At 38.2% G+C, this 23,474-nt stretch overlaps 1 protein-coding gene across 2 annotated transcripts in view; it reads right to left on the bottom strand.

Annotated features, from left to right (window-relative positions):
- The window catches only part of ntn1a (netrin 1a), a 63,773-nt gene that overhangs the window by 15,223 nt on the left and 25,076 nt on the right, over window positions 1-23,474 (bottom strand). The window contains exons 2-3 of one of the 2 annotated variants that reach the window (XM_052558349.1): window positions 12,211-12,399; window positions 982-1,131 (exon numbers count right to left, since the gene is read on the bottom strand). In XM_052558349.1, the coding sequence (XP_052414309.1) occupies window positions 982-1,131; window positions 12,211-12,399 (339 nt within the window). The remainder of the gene's footprint in view (window positions 1-981; window positions 1,132-12,210; window positions 12,400-23,474) is intronic. The other variant, XM_052558350.1, reaches the window with a different exon arrangement.

Raw genomic sequence — 23,474 nt, 5'->3', positions numbered from 1 at the left:
AACAAGAGATATCTATCTTTAATGTTACTCTTGTCAAATCTTAAAAATTCAAAACACAGCTTTTAATCAATAAGGCTTTGGACAAAAGCACACATGCCATATTGAGTGGTTTAATGTGTAGTTCAATAAAGCACTACCAAGGAAAGTCAATTTTGCTGTTGGCGTTTTGGAAAGATGTGCGCTGTACAATGATACACATTTTCTGTGGTGGTCTTACTTCCAATATCAGCACTACATATCTTGGGCTCCGCTTGGTGAACATGGGAATGAATTTAATGCCAGATTAAATTACAGTACAAGCCTGTTATAAATTTTTGAACCCTATTGATTTATGGTCTTCAGAATAAGAGGACATGGTAGCATTTGTAGCCAAGACTTCCTCGTGTTAAACTGAGCTTGGCATGGATTTTGATACTGCTTAAATTTATATGGGCTATTAAAATAAATATGGATTATTTCACAATTATGAGAGAAACTAAATATTTTCAGTTCAATTACCGCAGTGTGCACCTTTCCAAGTTTCACACATCAGTGCTTGTGATTTTCCCAGGAAAATCAAAGATTCAAAAAGTCATAGGTTGAATTTATTACATTAAACTCCCTGCCAGGAATTTCTCCAGAGCAATTTTTTTGTTTGTTTTATCCACAAAAGCTCAAAAATCCAAAAACCAGGGATGGTTAATAAGTTAGCTTCATTCATTATCATGCAGTCAAGATATGTTAAGAATCTTAAAATGTCATTATTTTACTGATTTGGTTTATGAAGTAACCAACATCAAATGATAATTCTGTGGAATGACCTTAACGAGACATGGTTTCAAATTTCTTCCAACGTGATTGTTCATAAATGCAGATTTTCATGAAAAGTTTCAGCTCAATATGTCAACGCATTCCATGGACAAAAACATAAGTGCATTATGGCTCTTTGGGTATTGAAGTGGTTTAAAAAATAGAGATCTTGACATTGAGTGATCCACATACTTATGCAGGGGGCAATGGGAGATCGGCTCTGCTGGTAGCCTTTAGCACAACGGTTGCATGTGATACCCGTCACACCGTCTTTACAGGGGCATTGGCCTGTAGTTTGGTTACAGGTTTTGCCCGCAGCCCCCACAGGATGGCAATCACAAGCTGTGAGGAACAGAAGAAAAGAGATAAAAGAACACACGTGTGGGGAAACGCACATACAAACAGTACACACATACAAAAAAAAACACAGATAAACAATAAAAGTAGCTTTTAGGGCCCAAGTCTGGGGAAATAAGTGGGAGAAGATTGGTGAAGCAGTTGAAAAACACACTGTGTTTTGTGAAAGTGGTGACCAGTCTCTAAAGAGTGTATCTCGTGAAAAGAGCATGCACACACATATGAAAATTGGGTATGAAAGTCAATAGTTTAACAAAATGGCTTGAGAATGTATTTTTCCTCAGTGTGCATTGAAGCAGGGTTCTTCAAGGAAAAGCCTCTTTGTTGTTGTTGTTGTATCTGGCCTCTAAATGTATCTGGACATTTTTGGATACTCATTGAAATGTCATTGTACTTTATATATATATATATATATATATATATATATATATTAAATGCTAAAAGTTTTCCCCCCAGAATTTGCATCACATTTTAGATATTTTTATGTGTTCACACAGGTCTCACAACATCATTTTCTGCTAATATTTTCCAATTAAAAAAAAAAAAAATCTTTTTTTTTGGTCTTTTATTAACAATCAACAATACTCTTTATCTTTTTAAATATGTTGCATGAAAGAATTTTCTCTACAATGCATTTTTTTATACAATGCAGAAAACCTTTTATACATTTTAAGAGTTTCTGAAATATTTAAACACTTTTTGGAACCACTCTATAACAATATTCAAATATCTTATAATAAACACATTTCCTGAAAATATGTTTCCCTAACATGTGCTTGCTTTTTTCATCAGAACATTGTGCTTGTGCCAATAATGTATGTCACATTTCCTCCCTCTTGGGAGGTCTCTCTCTAACATATGGCTCAGCGTCTCTCTCCACTTCTTAAAGCTTGTGAACTGATTGTATTGCCTTTGTGTCAAAATTCCTTTCAAGTCCTTTTTCTTAAATTCCCACCATGGGTGGTTACATTAAAGTTATTTTGCAAAAAGAGCAATGCCATTTACTCAATATTTCCCCCACATCACCGTGGAAGTGATACGCTGTCAAATATTTAACACATTAAATGAATAAATTAGCTCATTTATTTGTATGAGTAATGAAGCAGAGAGAGTTGTGCTTAAACTTTATTTCTTTTAAGCCTATGCTAAGAGCAGTAAAGTGAAGTTCCAGTCCTAAGGCTAGAACAGCGCAGAGAGACAGCCACTCCCTGCATGTCTGTCTCTTTTCGCTTGTCACTCTTTTGTCATCAAAGCCAAGTTTATGTCTTGTCTTTGGAGTTGTCATTAGGTAGAAAATTGCCACACTTCATCTTTCGTCACAAATGTGCAGTAAACCACCCTAAAGATTCAATAAACAGCTCAGCTGACTAATTCCTAATAAATGAAACAGCTTCACACCCTTCATTGTGGTGCAGGTCATTTTAAGAAATGGTTTTCTGTCTTTGTGGAAATGGATGATCCAGAGTCAGAGTCAGTTGTTCTTTTCTCAGCCTTGATGATAACACTGCATGTTGTCATATGAAATTTAGTCAGATTTTCATGCTCTTTCAATCGCATAAATTGTGTGTTTACATTCTCTTAGGAATGTTCGACAAACCAAAATTTTTTGGCCGAAAATAGCAAAAAAAAAATATTTGTAATTATTAAATGCACGACAGCAAGACACTGCTTAGTGTTGCAGTGTCTCCAATAAAAAGAGGAAGGGGTGGTTGTTGTTGGTTACTGTATGATGATTAAAATTGTGAAATGGCCTTATACAAATAGTAAATAAACTGCAGAACGTTATGTTTTCTTATACATGCATGAATTGCATGCATTCAAACAGTGCTGAACAAGCTTGCAGCGTTATTTGCTAGACAGGGTTCAAAGTCCAAAGCATGCTGAACACATCACTGTCGTCTGCTTCAGAGTTTCCTCTGCCAATGCGAATGCAACCAGCAAAATGGCCCGAGATAGATATTGGTTCTCCAGGAACCACAATGCTGCCTAGTTCCAAGAACTATACGGTGCAAAAGCACCTGAGGTTGAATCTAGCTTTTTTGGAATAATAGTGATTACCTGTCACAGTGCAGCGTGTCTTCTCAGCTACCCCTGCGGTCTATGTTGTCCCGTCTGTTCTGTAGCTCGTTGTCTGGGCAATCAGTGCTGATCGTGGCGGGGGTGCGCAGATAGCGAGCTGATTCTTTCCCTCCCGACGCTCGTTCCCCCACTCCCTTATATGTCTCTCCCTTTCTGTCTGTCGTCGTGAGTAGATTGTTTTGTCTTTGCCCGTGTTTTGTGTGTGTGTCCAAGCTTCACTCTCACCTTCTTTTTTTTTAGGTCAAGTGAGAGAGTGGGGAATGGCCATGTGGGACAGCAAGCATGACTGTTGAGTGTCATTTGAGGCATTCTCAAAGGAGCTGTGCAAAGTGTTTGACTACTCGGCACATGGTATTGAAGCAGCACAAGCATTGTCACTGCTTCAGCAGGGAGAGCAGTCAGTGTCTGGTTACTCCATTCAATTCCGCAAGCTCTCCGCGTCCTGCGGCTGGAATGAGAAGACTCTCTGGGATCACTTCCTCCACTGCCTGGCAGAGCATGTGAAGGACGAGATCTATTCTCTGGAGCTGCCCTCTGGCCTGGATGAGCTTATCGACCTCACAATTCAGGTCGACGACTGGATTACTCTCTTTTCTCGGCACCGAAGAGAGGGGATTCCTTATGAACACGTCACCGGAGGAGGAGCCTGTGCAGATTGAGAGAGCACAGTTGACCATAGTAGAGCGATGCTGTCGCCTGCATAATCAGCTGTGTCTGTACAGCGGTGAGGCGGGTCATGTGCTAGCGGCATGCCCTGTTGAGGAGCGACGCTCTTCACGCAAGTGAGAGTGCATGTTGAGCGTCACTAGAATTCGACTGCCACCTGGTGGGCGTTCAGAGTTTCAAGCTTCAGTACAGTTTGGGGGAGCTGTTTTGCAGGTTTCAGCATTGGTTGACTCTGGAGTTGGAGGGCGACTTCATGGATTCCAGACTGGCAACACGTCTGGGGATTTCGGCCATTGCGCTGGCCGAACCTATTTCTGCCAGGACCATTTGTGGCACCCATCTCACTAATATTACTCACACCACCCAGTTTGTCACATTGACTTTGTATGGTAATCATGCTGAGGAGATTAAATTTCACCTTATTCACTCACCCACCGCTCCAGTGGTGTTGGGTCACACCCTCATATTGATTGGGCCTGTGGTTCTCTTTTGGCTTGGAGCCATTTCTGTTTAGCTCAGTGTTTGGGTGCTGTATTTTCCCCAGTCTTGTCTCATTCTGTGTTGCAGGAGCAGCTGGTTAACCTGGCGGATGTACCGGAGCCTTACCATGATATGGGAGCTGTTTTCAGTAAGTCCGGAGCTTCATCTCTGCCTCCACACCGCCCGTAAGACTTTGCGATTGACCTGTTGCCACTTCTCCACCTGGTCCGGAGAGGGAGGCCATGGAGCGGTTTATACATGATTCTCTGGTAGCAGGCATTATCCGTCCCTCTTCCTCTCCAGCTGGGACGGGGTTCTTCTTCGTGGAGGAGAAGGATGCCCCGTATTGACTACCGGGGGTTGAATGACATCATGTTAAAGAATCGTTATCCTTTGCCGTTGATGTCATCGGCCATTGAGCTCCTTTAGGGGCTCCCTTTTTAGCCAGATCACCCTTCCTCTGACTGATCTCACCTCAACAAAGAAACAATTCTGTTGGTTGTCACAGGCCCAAGCTGCATTTGAGAACCTTAAGAGTCTATTTATTTCGGCCCCCATTTTAACTGACCCATCTCGTCAGTTCATTGTGGAGGTGGACGCGTTGGAGGTGTGGGTTGGGGCAGTTTTGTCTCAAAGATCATCTTCGGACAAGAAAATACATTCCTGCGCCTTCTTTTCTCATCGTTTAACCCCCGCGGAATGGAACTATGACATCAGGAATAGGGAGTTACTAGCTGTCAAGCTGGTGCTGGAGGGTGGCGTCACTGGTTACAGGGAGCACAATGTCCATTTATTGTTTGGACTGATCATAAAAATCTTGAGTACATTCACACCGCTAAGAGAATAAATTCTAGGAAGGCTCAGTGGGCATTATTTATTGGACGTTCAGGCTTTACCATTTCTTATTGCTTTGGCTCTAACCTGACGCGCTGTCACGGGTTTTTGAGGCAGTTGCCATTTTGTTCTCTAGCTCGTCAGCAATTGTCTTAGATCACATTTTCCGTATTCATGGCCTCCCGGTGAATGTGGTTTAGGACGTGTGTCTAGGATTTGGACAGAGTTCTGTCGACAGCTGTAAGCAACTGCGAGCCTATCCTCCGGATATCATCCGCAGACTAATGGTCAGGCCGAGCGTGCCAACCAGGATTTGGAGAGAGTTCTGTGTGGTGTCTGCTGAACCGTCATCTTGGAGTTCCAGGTTGCCATGGTAGATTATGCACATAGCTCCCTCCCGGTCTCATCTACAGATTTGTCTCCCTTCCAGTGCTGTTTAGGCTACCAGCCACCTTTATTCCCCTGAAATCTGATGCCGTTGTTTCCTCCACGCATGGATTTATTCAGAGAGGATCGCCAGAGAAGCCCTCACTCGGACTTGCGAGAGGAACAAGGCATCGGCGGACCGTTACCGTACTAAGCCCCCACTTTACATGTGTGGTCAGAGAGTCTGTCTTTTCAAGAGAGTCTACTTAGGACATTAACTTCAGACTGCCCTCACGTAAACTGGGACCCAAATTTGTTGGACCATTTATTATTGCCAAAGTGCTTAGTCCGGTGTCAGTACGCCTCAAATTGCCCCCTCAATTTAGAAGGATCCACCAGGTTTTCCATGTTTCAAAGGTCAAACCCGCCTTTCGCTCCCCCCTTCAGCCCCTGACCTCTGCCCCTCCGCCTCCTAGGCTCATTGAGGGGTCGCCGGCCTATACTGTACAGCAGCTCATTGACGTGAGGTGTAGGGGTAGAGGTCATCAATATCTGGTAGACTGGAAGGGTTATGGTCTGGAGGAGAGATGCTGGATTCCGGCTCGCGATATTCTGTATCACGCTCTCATTGATCAATTTCATCAGCGTCATGGTGAGTCCTTTAGGGATGCCAGGAGGCATCCCTGAGGTGGGGGGTACTGTCACGGTGCAGGGTGCCTTCTCAGCTTCCCCTGCGGTCTGTGTTGTCTTGTCTGTTCTGTAGCTTGTGGTCTGGGCAATCAGTGCTGAATGTGGTGGGGGTGCGCAGATCAAGAGCTGATTCTTCCCCACCTGTCACTCGTTCTCCCACTCCCTTATATGTCTCTGCCTTTCTATCCGTCATCATGAGTAGATTGTTTTGTCTTGGCCCGTGTTTTGTGTGTGAGTCCAAGCTTCCTGTCAAAGGATCCGTAGCTCGGAGACCTCTGTGTGCGCCAGAGCATTTCATTATTGTTTTTGTTATTTTGTGTTTTGTGGCGAGAATAAAACTTCTCCTTTGCCTTACTCTGCATCTGAGTCCTAGATCGCACACTGACAGAACCATAAAAAATGAATTGCCTTATTATTTCATTAAAAAATGGTAGCAGTACAGTGACTACAATGGAAATTTAAAGAGAAGGATTTTCTTGAGGAAAATGGCATCTGCCCAACAACTGTCCAAATCTCACTGAGCCAAACAGTAAAGCAATGTATGGAGTACAGGTGTATGTCTCTCAAACATTTTAGCTTCTGCTGTCTGATAAGAACCTTTCTGGAGTGTCTGGAGTGAAGTGTTTAAGTGGTTTTCCACTTATCAGTGAAGTGGTGGTACTACAGCAGATTCCAGGAGAAGATATGGTTCTACTGTTTCTTCTCCTCATCCACTCACTCTTAACACTGCCATGTCCCTGCTCCTGAAATACTAAGCTGAGAGTTTATTGATATACAAGAGCGAAGGTTTTTCTTTCGTCTTATTTCACAGATAAACTTTAAGGAACCAAAAATGAAATTTCTGGCATTATTTTCTCATCCTTATGCCATTCCAGACTTGTATGACTTTCTTTTTTACTGTGGCAAACCAAAGGGAACTCCATTTCCACTTTTCCAAATAATTTAGACAAGTAAATCACATGGACTTTCATGGTGGTTTTTAATTTTATTTTATTGTATTATTTTTTTAAGCACATTTGGAGCATTATGTACATGTACTTTTATAGAAGAAAAATAAAGAGTAAAGGCCAAAACTTTCAGTGCTTGATGTGAGCATTTAATCCATTTTGAAAGAGATCTGCACGCGGCAGCTTTAATAGGGCAGATTGCACAATGTGAGAAGTTTAGATCGCTGCCAATAGTTTACCATAAAGCTGCTGTTTGAAGTCTGAGCTCCTCTCCACCATTAAAAACATCATGTTGAGAGTCGGTGGGGTAATTTGTGTGTTGTTGGAGGATGGCCAACTCAGCCCAGGCTCAGTATTGTAGTGCTTATTTTCTGTGCTGGCCCACAAAAATGTCTGAAGCCAATAAAGGGAAGAGAAAATGAGAGCAACTACACTCTACGAACCACTGAGTGTTTTTCTGATATCGTCTGAGTGTCTGTTTTTGCTTAAATTCATGTTAGAGTGTTTTGAGACAAATAATCTTTTTTTATTATTATTTTATGCAATAGCGAGCTTTAGCATAATCATTTAATTAAATTATAAATGTCACTCCAAGCACCACAACAGCTTTTTGTCAACAAACGTTCTGCCAAGTTGTCATTTTTATGCGTTACATTCTCATCTAATTGAAGCCAGCCACAAAAGAAGTAGTTTTTTGGAACTCTAATGAGAAAAGTGAGGTAATGTAAAACAATATTTTCAAATCCCCAACAGAAGAGGTTATCTGTGGTTAATAGTATGTTTTGTGGAAATGCAAGGCGCATGTTCAAATGCAAGGCATAATAGTGTGACCACAGATACTACACAGCTTTCACTGCAAATATTTCTACTAACATACTCAGTACTAACATTCTTAGCTTTTCCCAGAACCCTAATAAGGATGGGGAGAAAATTAGTCTTTTTTATTTATTTTGTCTATTTGTATATAAACCCATGGCAACCACACATTGAAGGCACAATTAGATTGACAGTTTGCAGAGCGCAATGCACTTATATGATCTAAGTGTGGTTTGCTGTATTAAAACAAAATGGCTCATTTAACAAATCAAATCTTCAAAGGAGTCACTCACTCCAGTGGGAAGGAGAAATGATGAAGCAAATGTTTCCTAAGCAGAATAAATTAAACTTATGGGGCAAGCAACTCAAAGAGAGGACAACGATGCACCTTGCAAAGCAAAGCTGCCTTCACTTTGTGTGTTTACACTGTGGTTTATGAAGGGTAAAGCCACAAATCAGATGGCTGAAGTTTCATTAGAAGCTCTAACCTAATACAGATTGCTGCAGACTCTCTGCATCATTCTTTATGGATTTACCAATATTCAAGCTGAATAAATAAGCTTTCCATTGATGTATGGTTTGTTGGAATCTGACAATATTTGGCTGAGATACAACTATTTGAATATCTGGAATCTGAGGAGGGAAAAAATCTAAATACTGAGAAAATCGCCTTTAAAGTTGTCCAAATGAAGTTCTTAGCAATGCATATTACTAATCAAAAATTAAGTTTTTATATATTCATGGTAGGAAATTTACAAAACATCTTCATGGAACACGATCTTTACTTAATGTCCTAAAGATTTTTGGCATAAAAGAAGAATCTATAATTTTGACCCATACAATGATTTTTTTGGCTATTGCTAAAAATATATCCCGGTTTTGTGGTCCAGGGTTACATATATTACACAAGAAGCAGGGACCCTCAGATTTGAAGCTCTGTTCAAGAACAGAAAAGACTTTAATTGTTTTTCCTAGAGTAAATTTTTTTAGTATATAGTTGCCATTATTTCATTTCTCTTATTAAGAGTGTGAGGGCTTGTCGAAAGAAAGACAAAGTATGTGGTGGACGCATTAAATGAATGAGCATGAGGGGAGTTAGGTGCTTTATATTACAACAACTTGCACCTATTTTCATTAACTTGCAATACATGGCATATTTAGCTTGTGAAAATGTTTTCTTTGGCAGGAATTAAATGCCATGCTTCATATCATTTGTCACCTTCCTATAATTACAACACATCCTTTTTTGTACATCTGTTTTGATGTAACCTAATACAGCTGTGTAACTTGGACAGTGTTTGATTGTAATTACATTAGGGGCTCTCATTCTGGCAAATTTCAGGATTAAATCGAACAAAATGTCTTGTTTAAGTTACAGATTTTGTAAATCATGATGAAATGTGTTTTCAGAACTATTTAAAATGAAGCAACCTTCGATTTGAGGTAGTCAGCTGAGATTAACTGGAGATCTCCCTCTCGTTTGAAAAGTGCCAGTGTTTTTCTTTGTTTAAACCTCAAGAGTGTGTAATGCAGGAGAACCGGGGCGAACCGACGTAAGTATCCAAGCAAGTAAAATATTAAAATACTGAAAATGTTATTAAGCTTGCTAGCAGTGCTGATAAATGTTCCAAGAATAAAATAACAAAAGTCTAACGAGGCAGTTGAACCTGAAGATAAATGACTTGACCAAAAACAGAACGAATGTGGATGATTGTTGCGAAAGAACAAAAGCAATGAGAAATGTATAGAGACAGACAAAAGCATGCAAACAGATGAAAGTAACAGCAAAGATTCAGACCAGGGAATTTTCTAAATCTTCCTTGAGAGGCTGTGGATCACAATGATGCATTTTTATTCCAGAATTGATTTCCCCCCTATATTTCATCAATTAATACATCTTTCATAGTAGTACATGAATATTTTGAAAGGTTTATGACTAATTCCGTCACAATCTAAAGGGTATTATGGCTATTTTTAGTCTGTTATTCTTTTTTGTAGTTTTCCTTGAACCATTAGTGAATTCCATTTGGTTTGTTGACCCTAATTCCAAGTGCCTGGGAAATCCTCCACGGCCTCTGTCTCAAATCTCAGGGTAACAGAAGAGTTCATTAGCTTTCCAAGCAAAGCAGATCATTTTAATAAAACTTTAGAAAAGAGGCCCAGGGTCATCAGAGACCTGCAGGATTATTCACCCTTGATTTTAATTACGGAAGACTTGCAAAAACAGAAGAAAAAATATCAAACCGAAGAGTGATCTAATGTCAGTTTGACTGAATCACATCCTGTGAATCTGTGATAAAGTCTCTGTCACAAAACATTTCACTTTAAAACAACATATTCAAGCTCACAGATGACCTTTAGACATTTCAGATTCATCTTTTACTTTGGCACACTGTAATATAGAAATGTGTACAAAATTCTGCAATTAAATGCATCATTTGACCAGCCAACATATCCCAACAGAGCAAACCTCACCATTGAGAGTAAAGGGATGCTAAAAGAATCAAGTCTTGTCCACAGGAGAAAGGAAGTAAAAAAAAAGAAGTTCTCTTCCCTCAATAAGACACATAGCATGGGGGTTAGCGGAACACACAGTCGGATGATGAATGTCTGTTTGCATTCCAGGTCGACAGGAGAATCAAACGAGAGCCCAGAGAGGGGTAAATGTCAGTCTTGAGTATGGCAGAATGGATATGTCGTTAGGTTATGCATTTTTGCAATGCCTTTCCATGAAGAGAATATTATGATATGCTCATTAATCTTTTTCTTATTCATCAGGTGGAATGTGATATGTAGTCTGAGAACTGAAAAAACAACACACATTCACGTTTACATTAATTAAATATGTTTGAATTTGCATGAAAACTATATGCCTTCAGTCTTCATCTGAAAATGTTAAGGTGTTATTGTATTTAAAAATCAACTGTTTACACTACAGTCTATACTCATATAAAATACACCACAAAAACAGTTTAACTGGTTATATTTACAAACTTTAAAACTAAAATTATGCCATATAAATTTATAAATATCATGTAAAAAAAAATGTATATATGAAAAATAAATGCCTTGCCAAATGAAAAAGGTCTACAATTTAAATGTAAATCCAAAATTAAATACACCATAAAAATGTATTGGGTTAAATGTAATTTCTAAAATATTTCAAATATTTAGTTGTTTTTCCAGCTCAGTTTAAAGCTAAATATAAATAAAAACATCTTTCCAACCTAAGCTGCATCTATATAACAGCAGGGTTATCTGCTTTGTTGTGTGGATGTTGTAAATGAGCACTCGTGCATGCAGATGGTACTGCGGGAAAACAAACAGCCTTCAAGTATAACATTCTCACATGATGCAAAAACATTCCCCACCGTCTTCATTGTCAGATTGATGGATGCTTTTATTTGTTTACCTATTTATCTGTTTGGGAAAACAGAGCCTTTAACTTTCAGCACAGGCCTAATATTTTACCCGGAGCTAAAGCTGGAAGTAAATGATCCTAAGCCGTCACGGACAGCAGCAGAATGGACCTTGTTATGAAGAGATGCTAAGGTGTGACGGGCAGCTTGTTTGCACAAAGCATCTTGCCCCACGGCAAAGTTAGGCGAGAATAGCCTGTGCTTTCTTCTGGACAGCTCCCAGGTAAGTGTGCTGTCGCCAGCCAGCTGCACACCTGTGGAGAGCTGCTGGCTTATTCCCTCCTGCGTGTCTTCCCTTCCTGTCCGTCCTCCCCCTAACCTCAATTCCTCTCACTCATCTGACCTGTAACAAGGATCAGTTCACACCTCTGCTCTGTTTGTTTGGCTTGTCCTGTCAAACCATCCCCCAAATGAATCCCAATAAGTCTATGTCAGAAAGATGCAACCTTCCTCCTCCGCCCCTCCTCCACCCACATCCCTGTCCTTGGGCTGCATGCTGACAGAGACTCATGGGGGTTGAGGAGCACAGGAATGTGAGAATTCTTCATCTGAGGGGTAACACATTAAGAATAGTCGCCCGTTCATCTAATTGGCTCCTTTGTGGCACTGTGAATTTCTGTGTAGAAAACAGCCAGTTAAATACTTAGCCGTGGCGTTTTCTGCTTTCCTAAGGAAGTGTCAAATGATAAGTTGCAGACTTTGGGCCCTTAAGACCGAACCTAGTTGCTCTTTTCACCCATGGTGTTTAGATGCAGTACCCTTCATACCTTTGCAGGCCTTTCTGTGAGAGATGGGCTTAGACATGTCTCTGTAGTAGCCCTCCTTGCAGTAGTGGCAGTGGCGACCCGCCGTATTGTGGCGGCAGTTCAGACAGACTCCTCCACTTTTCCTCCCGGAGAGTTTGTAAAGCTCCATGTTGAAACGGCAGCGCCTCGCATGAAGGTTACAGTTGCATGCTGTATAAAAGGAAACAAAGAAGATGCATTTGTTTAAATATCATATCCTCTGTCACAGAGGTCCTCCAAAATTTCAAGCCAAGTACAATTAAATCAGAATTTCCAAATTCCAACTAGTCACTGCAAATCTAAGGACTGTGAGCAACACAGGTGTAATGCTACCTGATTTAAAAACATTTATGGTGTTTAACCCATCATCAGTATGAAAGGGCAAAACAATACAATATAATATTTAGAAAGGATATTAATGCATTGTAACGTTTGTACACTTTTTGCAATGCTTTTTAAAGTCTTTAAAGTGTCAGCTCATCAAGGCTGCATTTATTTGTGCAAAAATACAGTAATATTGTAAGCTAATTTTGAAATGTGAGTAGAAAATGAATAGAAGGGAATAAATAGTGATTTGAAATTCAATGCATCCTTGCCGAACAAAAGTATTAATTTCTTTCAGAATAAAAAAAAGATATATATCTTTATTTTTTTTATTTTTTTTTAATGAGTAAAATATTTTAGTTAGTTAGTGTTTTCTCAGTGAATGACAACACATTTCACTTAAAAAAAAATATTATAATGATTTAACCACACCACATGCACATTTTCAGATTACCATTATTTTCTGAGTGATTTACTAGAGATTTAGACATGAAACGTTATCTTAAAATGGAGAAAAAAAAGTAAGTTACACACTAACATTTCTGCAATGTTTATGAGTACCACCTGAAGGCGCTCCACATCACTGCCTCTATTGAATCACATGATTAAAGTATATTTTACTTGTGAAAGTCATTAGACAGTCTAAATCAGAAATAAGAAGTTTTCTCATCATTATGCAGTAGAGATATAGGCCTCAGTTTGACAGCTATGTCTTCACCAACTGCAACAAATGAAGAGTCAGGAAATTAACTTCTGATAATGAGGTCAGCTTCTCAGCTCTTTCTCTGACCAGGCCTGCTCTTTCCCAATGATGCCAAGCAATATCAGACAAGTCCTCCAATTACCATTTCATTCCCAATCCTCACCAGGAAGCTGTGCTCTTGCTTGTTTACTAATGAATAAAGTCGCTGCCACCAAGTTTAATTACTGTCTGATGTTTATTCATGACGGATTTGTGAGCAGACATGTTCTCTTTCATTAAGCCTGGGTGAGACATTGGTATGGCTCATCTTCATGTATTATTCAACAATAAATCCCAACTCTCCTACCATAATGCTATGGGCTGTTCAAGCGCAGGCAACTGCTGGCAAGGCATAGCTGATGCACATTCTCTGAGCAACTTCAACAGAGTGTTTATTTGGTCTGATGCTAGGAGACGTCAAGACAAAATAAGCATTTTGATGAGAGGGCATAACAACTTACAAAGTGAATGAAGTAACTTCAAGACTGGAACTTATAAAATTACTTGAAACTGATTTAATAGCTTGTAACTTTTCAAGCTTTGTTTGAATGAAAATGGTCTAAATTTCTTAATGCCAAGGACCCCCAGATATGATGAACCCCTTGCGCTCCATTTAAAAAAGAGAAAGTACAAAAACATGTTTTTTGCAGATATTTGTAAATAATTAGCTACTAAAGCCAACATTTGAAATATTAAAGTATGCCCCAACAATATTTGCTTTGTATTTATAGTGCAATAAACCAATCCTTAACCCATATTAAGTCTGTGTACTTGCACTGTATTACTCGGCATCTTCATGTGAAAGTACACTGCAATTGCACATAATGACAAATAAAATGCAAGTATATTTGTACAGTGTTTTCTCATATTATTAAGTATTGTTCCAACGTATAGACAGAAAATATTTCGGTTGCAATTTATTTTACTGTACGTGTACCAGGGGTGCTCCGATCACGATCGGCCGATCGTTAATGCGCATCTCGTCAGTAAAGCCGGTTCTCTAATCAGCAGAACTTTAATTCCATCAGGTGCGTGATTTCACATAGAGCAGCTGTTACTACACAGAGCCGTTGTTAACTGAGAAGATGCGCCAAAAAACGCTGAAAATGAAGTGGATTTGCGCATCTTCTCTATTAACAACGGCTCTGTGTAGTAACAGCTGCTCTATGTGAAATCACGCACCTGATGGAATTAACCGCTGATTAGAGAACCGGCTTTACTGACGAGATGTGCATAACGATCGGCCGATCGTGATCGGAGCACCCCTAACGTGTACTAACATGTACTTATAGTGTACTTACAGTGTATTTATCTAAGAGCGTTCTGGTAATACAAGGTAACTACATGGGGGTAGGGTTAGGTTTAGGGGTAGGTTCAGGGTTAGTACCTAGTTATTACATAGTTATTGTAATTACTATAATAAGTACATAGTATGTACATGGGGAACAGGACTGTAAAATAAAGTGCTACCAATATTTCAATATTTGTATACTGTATATTCAATATATAATTTGAGTTTACAAAATAATCACAATTAATCTCTTGATTTAATTCTTTCAGAAAATAGTATTGATGTAAATAATGTGTAGGTATTAATTTGAACTATTATTTATTTATTTTTTTGTCTTGCTTTGCGTTGCCTTGCCTTGCAGGCTCATATATTCATTTGGAATTATTTTTATTTTAACACATAGTATATTTGTGTTAGTCATTTGTATACAATGCCATCTAGTGCCATCTTTTTTTCTTTTCTTTTTTGTAAAACTCCTCTTATTATCTCCCAGAATACTCTTGGCTCATCTCCACAGATTTTCAACTTGCTGCCAAAAGAATTAAAACTTGGAATAGGTTTTTCGAGATGCCTGCAGGACATAAAGAATGATAATTTGGCCTGTCCTAGAAGTGTCTCCTCTTCAAACTTACTGAATCCACGGCTTGTTTGCTTTCAAGCAGGCACACTGTTGGTATTAATTCTGCCTGCTTGTTTGGATCCCAGTGGAAACTGATCCTTCCTACCCTCTAGCTATGGATTATTCACTTTTGCTAACAAGGTAAATGCAATCCACTATGCAGCCCGCGGCCTCTTCGGATTTCTACAGACAAAATCCAAGTTGTTTTCTCAAAAAAGTACCACATTTTATTACTTTTTCAAGACACAAAAATTCCTTATATTGCTATTGGACAGAGATAAAACCGAGAAAACTAATCACAACAGTATGTTTTAACAAAGTAATGAGAAAAATCTGTTATTACAATGACATCACCCGAAAAACTTTCAGCTATATTCATTCTTTCTTCATAACATGATTTAAAATGATCTGTGATAAAAGAAGTGAGGTTTTATATAGATTGGGCAGCATGCACCGTCTTAGATTGTAATTTGTTGCAGTTGTTACAATCAATACATCCGATTAAATTGAGCAGGATATGATTGAATTTAGCATTTACTAATATTTTTAGACTGTCTATATATAGACATGATTGTAACAGTTGGAAAACGCTGTTGTGGCATCACTTATGCACCTGAAAGAGCTCCACTGAAAGAAGTTGCACTTGTCAACATGTGAGGCTATTGGTAGTGGTATTTAGCTCACACAGCTTGCTCTTGCTCTCGGTCATGAAATATCAACCTCAACACACATAGGGCAGCTGGGAAAAGCTGTTTCAGTATCTCATCTGGTTTCCTCATGATTGAGATTGTGATTGTTGTGATACGACCCTGTCTGTATGAACACACACACAAAGCATAGGGCCTCCTCGCACCTGCTTTTTTTTTTTTTTTACAGGCGTGCAGGATTCAGGGTGGTTGCCTCTCAATGGGAGCAAACACAAAGCTGCTGTACATTATGTCGTCCCCCCACAACCATCTCACTGTCAGACACATTTTGTTGCACTTCTACAGCTTGAGATCTGCTCGTTTTGCCCTTTGACACCCACTCTCACACCTTGTTCGGCCTGCATGCTTCCCCGTATCTTTGAAGTGCTCTCAGACTCACTAATCTTGTCATGTCATCTGCCTTAAAAGCATGATCATAATTTAAATGTTGCCTTATGTGACGGAACAAGATTACAGGAGCTTTTGGAAGTGGGAGGAAAAGCTCATCCCTATGGTGGTACTTCCTAACCACAGAATGGAACAGCGTCTGTCCTTAAAGAATGAAAGATTACCTAGTCATCCAATCAGGCTGGTGAATGCAGCATACTCAAAGAGGATGAAAACCCTCATCAGTGAAGCTGACAAAACAAGCTATTCACACTTGTAGTTACACATCCACTTAGCCGATAAACTCCAGGCAGAGATAAGGGGGTGAGATGACTCTTCTGATTGGCCGGGTTGAGGAGAAAGCCAAACCAGATGCGTTTTGTCTCCGTCCCCTCTTTAGTTCAGCTCAGCTCACTGAGAGGCTAATAAACACATACAGACGTGAGGAAATAGTGTAAGGTGATAGCTTTCGAGCGCAGCTAATTGGTTTTTACTGCCTTAAGAATGTTCTCAGAAGAATCTTGATTTTGTTGTCCTTTTGGATTTGTTAGAACCTTTTTTTTATTTTTTAGAAAAGTTAGAAGAGACTTATTTAAAAAAAAAAAAAATTAAATCTTGCACCGATATAAAACTTTTGAGCAGTAGTGTATGTGCTAAACATGAGAATTTCCTCAAACACTCCCTTAGTGTTTGATTAGTTGGTATAGATTTAATTTTTTTTGTGTGTTTTTTTTTTTACACACAGATGCATTTAATAGAAGACTGTGGAAAAAAGAGCAGTGCATCATCATTTATTAGGTGTGAGCGTATTTAGGGTTATATTCCAGCCAGGGTCTTCTCTTCCTGAAACTCCTGATCACACCAATAAGCAGTGTTTGGAAGTAACTAGTTAAATGTAACAGAATTCCTCTAACCTCAAAATGATCTCAGTGTAAAAAGAGGTGCTAAAGTCTTATTTTGTGGTTGCTGTGCTTTAAATTAAATGATTATAATCGTAATACAAGTGATGAAGGATTTTAAATGTCTGACAGTAATCAGTGTTGACGTTTCAAAATGATTAACTGTTGAAAACTTTATAAATTTAGAAAAGTAATCAAATGTAATCAGTTACATTACTTTAATAAAGTAACTGAAAAGTTGCACTACTTACTATTACATTTTAAATGTGATAACTTGTAATCTATTGCATTTCCAAAGTAACCCATCCCAACACTGCCAATAAGTGAGGAGATTATTGCTATTTCTCTTACACTCTTTGTAAAAGTGTGCTGTATAAACAGTGTCAGACTAGAGGCCATTGGTAATTCTCCTCAGTTATCAGGGATATCAGTCCAGCACTCAACACTATTGGCCTTTTTTCACCAAGACTGTCAGACAGAGCGGAGATAAATAAAAAAAAAAGACGTCAGTCCTTACACATAATTCAGAGATTACAGCTGTTGTTTCAACAATTTGAGTGAAGGGTGAAAAGAATGTCGAACGGATCAGATTTCAAGGATTTGTAGCTTATACTGTAATAAATTGAATGTAAAAACTGATGGAAATCTATGCGTAGACTTTGTCTGAAGCCATCAAAATAGGAGGTGATTGCACTATTGTAGACTTTTGTTTTTATGAATGAAACAACACGCTTGGTGAAGCATTACCGAAATGGTGGTGCACTAAATCTAATAGGGGTAAAAACAAACCCGCATTCCGTGACTTAGAGCTGAAGAATCCACTCACAGCTCATACATGCTTTAGCAGACAAACATCTCAGGCATGTAATATCTGTCTGCTCCGACACCATCTCAGGTGTGAGTCCTGACCTTCAGTGTCAAAAATCACCAGTCATGAGTCACGAACTCCAGGGCGTGAGATCTTTCCTGTACCGGGGGTCGGTGCCACCAGACTCAATACCAACACCTAACACCGGCCCTTCAGAGAAGAAGTTATGCCGAGGGGTGCTATCCTTACTGGGCTTTTAAATAAACATGGAAGAGGACCCATCCATGCCTAGTTTAGTTTTAATCTTTGTGTGCCCTTTTAAGTAATGTGATTAGCCCCTGAGCCCCGTAAGACTTAATGAGAAAATATTAGATATCACCACATCAGCCTTGTTTTGGTTTGGTCGTCTTTCAACAAAGTTAAGCATGGGGAGTGTGCTTGGGTGCTTGTATGACACAAAGTGCATGTGTGTGTGTGTGTGTGTGTAAGTGGAATGTAAGAGTGCATGTGTGTGCCTGCACATGCGTTTTTCGGATGTTGCATCAGTTCAAGGCTTTTGCTCTGGGCCTTAAATCAATAGCTACAAAACAGTTTCCCCAAGAAACATATGAGAGACAATTTCAATGATGAACGTCTGCATTGTGGTTCCGTGGTCAGCCAAAGATATTCAGCGGTTTGGACTGAGGCATATGGCATATATTATATATATATATATATATATATATATATATATATATATATGTATATATATTATTATTATTATTATTATTTACTTAACGCTGATATTGTTCCAAACCTGACTTTTTTTTTCACTTTATGAAAGTTGGCCTATTTTGCAATTATAATAATTATCATAGTTTGGCAGGAGAAGTCAATCTTCACTGAAAATCTTGATATCATTCATGTCCTTCATAATTTATTACCCCAAACTATCATATGATTTCCAAATACTTGGAATATAGCTGTTATACAAAGACATTTATTATATCTTTTGTGTCCTTTTTGAAGCTTAGATTCTAATTGCATTCGTAGAAATGACATTCTCGTTTTTTTTTTGTTTCATGGAATAAAGAAAATCAAATTGGTTTGGAACAACATGAGGGTGAGTAAATGATGACAGAATTTTCATTTTTGGGTGAACTATTCCTTAGGGTACATGTAATTTTTTGCTGCCACTTTATCCATAGATGTATAGATAAAAAAAAAATAAAAAAAAATAAAAAAAATGCCTCATTGACTTCTGCTGACTTTGTGAAATTATTGTATCTACAGTAATTGTATCTCTAAACGAAACAGACCATTGCTGTTAACATGTCTATAAACATATAAACTTATAGTATTAAAGCCAGCACATCGATCAATTAAGTTGCAAAATTATAGTAAGTGTTTCTTCCCCTCCTTATATGTCTACTGTATTCTGGCTGACTGCCATATGAATGTGTTGTTGCTTGGTGGTTGTTAAACACTTTTTTTGTATTAGTTTCATTTGCTGCTCTCATACTGAAAATTCAAAGACCAAACCGAAGCAGATTGTCTGATTCACACTCTCTGGAATGCTCTTTTATAGAGAAATTATCTCTTCTTTCATATTGCTGTTTTTTGCAAAACAATCATTGTTTCACATTCACTCACAGTCTGATAATAGCGGACTGGAATATAAAACATTTGTGCAGTGTTATTAAGGAACACATCAAAGACAGATACACTGCACATTTTGTATTCATACAGAATCTTCTCTCAAATTTTCATTCTTCCAGAGTTCACAGCTCAGACTGTAACTGCACGCGGCTGTTGGAGCTCTTCTTATCTGTTAATGCAGACAGTGCTTTCATATAACCGCTGCACGAAACTTACAGTAGAACAATGAATGGAGAAAATCTCACACATAAAATGTTACTCTAATGTGCTTCAACTACACAGAAAATTCATTATTTGATTTATCTAATCTAACTTACGTCATATGTGACCAGTCATAATGTCAGTTACCTGAAAGCTAAATAAATAAGCTTTCCAGTGATGTATGGTTTATTAGGATAGGACAATATTTTTCTGAGATACAACTATTTGAAAATCTGGAAACTGAAGGTGGAAAAAATCTAAATACTGACAAAATCGCCTTTAAAATTGTCCAAATGAAGTCCTTACCAATGCATATTACTAATCGATTTAAGTTTTGATATATTTATGGTAAAAATACATTTCTGAACACATTTATGGAAAATATTTCTATAGAACATGAGCTTAACTTAATATCCTTATCATTTTTGGCATTAAAAAATCGATAATTTTGACCCATACAATGTATGTTTGGCTATTGCTACAAATATACCCATGCTACTTAAAACTAGTTTTGTGGTCCAGGGTCACATGTAGGCAGAAATATGTGACCCTTGACCACAAAACCAGTCTGGGATTTATTTTTAGCAATAGCCAAAAATACATTGTATGGGTCAAAGTTATCGATTTTTCTTTTATGCCAAAAATCATTAGGATATTAAGTAAAGATAACATTTTGATTAGTAATATGCAATGCTAAGAAATTCATTGGGACTACTTTTTTTTTTTTTTTTTTTTTGCACCCTCAAAAATTCCAGGTTTTCAAATAGTTTCTCAGTCAAATATTGTCCAATCCACTTAAGACTGGTTTTGTGGTCCATGGTCACATATTGTGTCATAAGTATGATGTAAAACTATGAAATCATATTACACAATAGTTCACGGAAATGCAGACTTTTAAAACATATCAAGGTGAATTAAAAGCAGTAGACCAACTACATTTTTCCCAAGACCCTGACATTTTGTCACTCACACTGTCATTTTGTCGACAAGAAACATACCTGTTTGAGATTAGTTATTCTTTGTAGACAGCTGTCTGCACCTTTGCGAAGCATAATGTAAACATTGAAAATAGCTCTTAAAAATATAAACAGCAATTAGCCAAATCATGACTCAAATCTGGAATGTGTTTAATGAGTCCCGAAAAAGCGAAAACCTACAAATCGCATGTTTAGAGAGTGAGGTACCACCTCTCCTCTCCTACAATCCTGGAGAGAGCGAGTGTTAGATTTCCAAGCCATCACCTTGGCATGAAATAAACAAATAAAAGATTAGAGGAGTTGAGGCAGCCAGGAACAGAACATATTACCATCTGAGTCTTTGATCAGATGAACTGGTGTGGACACACTGGAGAATAACAGCAGGGGGGATCACGTCCCACACGTCAACGGTATACTTTTAACAGGACGCACATTTCATGTAGTGCCTCTCTTCTCCACCCAGCATGCTGAGAGAGCTGAAGAGCGCTCAAGCTTTTGTTCCCACCTGTATGTGAACCCCGGAGTCAAACGGATCTGACTCAAGCGCTTTGAGTCCTAATTCAAGACAAATGCGAGTGCAGTCAAACAGAGAATCACTCCGCACGACAAAAAACTCTCACATACACACGCACCCAAACACACGACAACCTGACTTTGCAAGAGCGCCCTTCATTTTTCCCCACTCCTTTTTATTGCGTAAAAAAAAGACACAGTAAAAATTGGTAGTAGTAATGTTGCGATTATTGTTTTTCTGTTACAAACAAACAATAATAATAATTGTGAACTGTGTTGTTACAGTAAATTAACAGATTTTAAGAAATTTGATCTTAGGAAGCAGATAAAGCCTGTTTATTTAGACACAAACAAAGCAAAATATGTCCAAAAAAACATAGGTGGCCCTTGACCACAAAACCAAAGTAGCACAGGTTTTGTAGCAATTGCCAGTAACACATTGTATGCGTCAAAATTATCAGATTCTTTAAATGGCAAAAATCATTAGGATGTTAATAAAAGATCATGTTACATTAAGATATTTTGTAAATTTCCTACTGTAAATATATAAACTTAATTTTTGAATAGTAGAATGCATTGATAAGAACTTTATTTGTACAGCTTTAAAGGCGATTAAAAAAATGTTGCAACTTCAGACTCCCGATCTCTGCCAAATATTGCCCTATCCTTACAAACCATACGTCAATGAAAAGATTATTTTTTCAGCTTTTGGATGATTGAAACTATGACTGGATTTGTTGCCCAGGGTCACATATTTTTCTGTATTCTGCTTGTTAAAGTTTTAACTTTAAAAGTAGCTTGAATTGGGTTGGGCTTACATGTTTATCAACTCCCAGATCAGTAACGCACTTACATTTAATTGAATATGCTGCAAATGTGTGCATTTTTATTGACAACCGCACGACATAACCTTTTAATTTCAGTCCAACTCCTGGGATGATATCCGCTGCATTATTCATCACTGGCTGAAGAACGCTCGGCTTATGACTTGTGTACCTCCGGTTCTTCATGATTATAAATTCATCCACATGGGAGCCCAGAAGCACTGCTGTGCATCACTGCTGTTGGTTAGTAATAAAACATGCTCGGTTTGGCAATGAATTTAAGAATATGTGAATTTTGGAGGTTTTGGAGAAGCTCCCTATTTCAAACCGCAGAGCATATAAAAACATATGCTTTAATACACTTCCAGCCACTGGCTTAACGTATCAGATCAAAATCATTAAACCACCAAAAAGATAAGGAGGAAACATCCCCTCTCTAGGTTTGTTTTTAAATTTTATGTAACATAAATTTTTCATTTAATCTTACATTTATCAAACAATAGGTAATGTAATTTTTGCATCATAATTTATATTGCTTTATCACATCAACGTCTCATAATTTAAAGCATGTTTCATGTAACTTCCTTTTCTACTAGCTTACTGTTTGCTTAATATTTTAGACTAATAAACAGAGCAGGTGTAATTATACTGAACAAAAATAAACTTACAGGTGAGATGTGGTAGAAATATTTCCTTAATATCACATTTGAAGCTTGACACTACAGTTTATGGTTGAAGGCATGTGGTGCACTTTTAATACAAGCTTATTTCAGTTCATAAATGAGCAGAAGTGGTAATGTTTGAGTGGGTTAATTATTATTATTATGTTTTTATGTCTTCTTATTTCAAGCAGTGTGACCCATTCATGCTGATTTACAGAACAGTTGTGAATATGATAGGCAGGCATAGAAATTATAGTCCATCACTACAATACAGAAACATCTCATTCTCATGCATTTTTTGGTGCTTTTTTTTATTTTGTTTGTTTTTGTATTGTCTGATCCAGTTTAAAATACATCTTATGGTGAGATTGACAGTGCTAGTTTACCTAGTAATTACATTTTCTGCTGATCCAGTATTTGTATTAAAGTTGAACTCTTTTTCTGTTAATGCTTGAGTGTAAGTGTGAGTGTAAATGTAAGTGTTCTTTCTGTATAATGTTCCCTCTATCTTTATCTCACCCTTCTTTTTCTGTTTGTTCTTTTGTTATGAAGACGTTAAGTTGGGCCAGTGTGATAAGAAGGATGCCTCTGAATGCTTGGAAACTAATAAGGGTTTTAAGTCAAGAGGTTCCTAAAGGTTTCATAACCACAACAAAGACCTCCACTTTCCAGCAT

This window comes from Carassius gibelio, chromosome B6, assembly GCF_023724105.1.
Source record: "Carassius gibelio isolate Cgi1373 ecotype wild population from Czech Republic chromosome B6, carGib1.2-hapl.c, whole genome shotgun sequence".
NCBI classification, from domain to species: Eukaryota; Metazoa; Chordata; class Actinopteri; order Cypriniformes; family Cyprinidae; genus Carassius; species Carassius gibelio.
The sequence above is the reverse complement of the archived record's forward strand: the minus strand, read 5'-3'. Positions and strand labels throughout refer to the sequence as shown.